This window comes from Notothenia coriiceps, unplaced genomic scaffold (genome assembly GCF_000735185.1).
Source record: "Notothenia coriiceps isolate Sejong01 unplaced genomic scaffold, NC01 NC01_scaffold00020561, whole genome shotgun sequence".
Lineage (NCBI taxonomy): Eukaryota > Metazoa > Chordata > Actinopteri > Perciformes > Nototheniidae > Notothenia > Notothenia coriiceps.
Genome location: NW_011353262.1, coordinates 399,218 through 401,124, shown reverse-complemented (window position 1 = coordinate 401,124; position 1,907 = coordinate 399,218). Strand labels below are relative to the sequence as shown.

The 1,907-nt window shown below is 40.8% G+C and overlaps 1 protein-coding gene across 1 annotated transcript in view; it reads right to left on the bottom strand.

The window, feature by feature from the left end:
* Positions 1–1,552, bottom strand: part of cckbrb (cholecystokinin B receptor b) — a 6,931-nt gene extending 5,379 nt beyond the window's left edge. Inside the window, exon 1 of the mRNA XM_010779731.1 lies at positions 1,537–1,552. Within this exon, the coding sequence (XP_010778033.1) occupies positions 1,537–1,552 (16 nt within the window). The remainder of the gene's footprint in view (positions 1–1,536) is intronic.
* Positions 1,553–1,907: the final 355 nt, after the last annotated feature.

The following is a 1,907-nucleotide window of genomic DNA, read 5'->3' as shown; positions in this document are numbered from 1 at the left end:
TTATGATCCAGGACCACAGCCACGGCTCAAGATCCAGGACTCGCAATCCATGACACAGGACCGCAGGATCATCCATGACTCCGGATCCCGGCGTATATAGACACCAAAAAGAAAGAAAAGGAATTGAGAGGAATGAGAGGAATTGTATTATTATTGAAGATAACTGCAGTGTATTCGTTGGCTTCATTTTGCTTGCACGTTAAGAAGAGAGAAACTATGGATATCTGACTTCACAGTTAACTTAATAACGTATTTTTTTGATATATTAGCCTTTTGTTTTTTTTGGTTTCAGTTTTGTATTAAAACGTTGTGAATTTAAACAAATTCATTAACATCATAAAGTAACATGTATCCTTTTTTAGCAACCCAACAGTGAGTGTGTAATATTTTCCTCATAATGGTACAACATTAACACTAAGTCTTTGCATCATGTCTTGAGACTCTCCAGTCTGCCAGTTCTCACAGGTGGTGTAATATTTAGAACTAATCATTGTAGGTGGAGTATTCATTATACCCCCCCTGAGAGGAGCGCCACACGCAGCACAGCTGTGTGATGCAGACCAGCACAAATAGGAGACTGCATCAGAGCCAGAGGGAAGCCAGTGAACCTGAGGGAAATATATAATAACTCTCCACTATGTTCAACAGCTAGTCCCTAAATCTGATTGGCTGCTGTTTTGGTTGTGTACAGTGTGTTCATTGTCACTGTTAAGCTGTGAACTACTGTCTCATTTAAAAAAAGATGCAAATGGGAGAGGTGGGGCCAAGTGGTTGGCTGTAACACCAAAACAATAATCCAAACAATTCTAAAATACTCCCACACAAATGATAATCTTAACCTGATGTAATTATGTTTTTGTTGATCAAACTTAGTATTGCTAATCTGCATCTGCAAACAAAACTAGAAACAAAAATAAATGTAAACACATCCTTCTGAATCTTAGTACAGTAGAAGTATAACGTAGCTGAAAAGTTTCCAACACTGACAGATCCTGGCTTTGATTTACACTCATAGATGAAAACCTGTGACCATTTTATTTATTTCAGCACTATCTTGTTGAGAAACTGCAGACCTGTCTTTGTATGTCATAACAATTCTACAGCCTTTAGGCTGATGCTAACAGTCTTTTTGAACAAGTCCATTTAGTGCTGTCCAATGAGGCTGTAGACTGGACACTACTGGACACTACGTGCTTTTTTAGGACTTTATATAGCAGAAATAATAATCTGTGCACTGATGAGCAAGGTGATCAATTGAAATGCTTCCGCTCTACACATACGCAGGAGCAGGTATTGTTAAATGCTGGCCTGAAGGAATGTGTAAATGTGCTGAGGGAGTTAACTGTGTTTCCTGCACAGCCAGCAAACACAGTAAAGCTAATTGGCTTCGATTAGGCAAAGGCCATTGTAACACATTTCATTAGGAGAGAGAGGGAAAGAGAAAAAATAAGAAGTGTTGGTTACTCTCACCAGCCAATCGTCCTTCTGCACGTTCTCATTATTCTCATGCAGATGAATGTGCACAAAATGAATCACCTTCAGCTCCTGCCATTAGCGAGCCCGTTGTGGTTGAGAAACCCTGATGTTCAGTCAGCACAACAGCACCCACAATATTACAGGCTACTGCCTTTCATCTGCATAGAAGTGTGTGAGACAGATGGTGGGGCCTAATGTTATTAGATGGGAAGAGTGTGTGTGTGTGTGTGTGTGTGTGTGTGTGTGTGTGTGTGTGTGTGTGTGTGTGTGTGTGTGTGTGTGTGTGTGTGTGTGTGTGCGCGATAGGAAGACGGACTGACTTTTGATGATCGAGCTGAGAGTGGCTGCGTGGAGGCAAGAGAGTTAAATCCATTAAGTGACATGCCATCAACCTGCTTCCATTCATGAACATCTACTTTTGGAGACTCTAC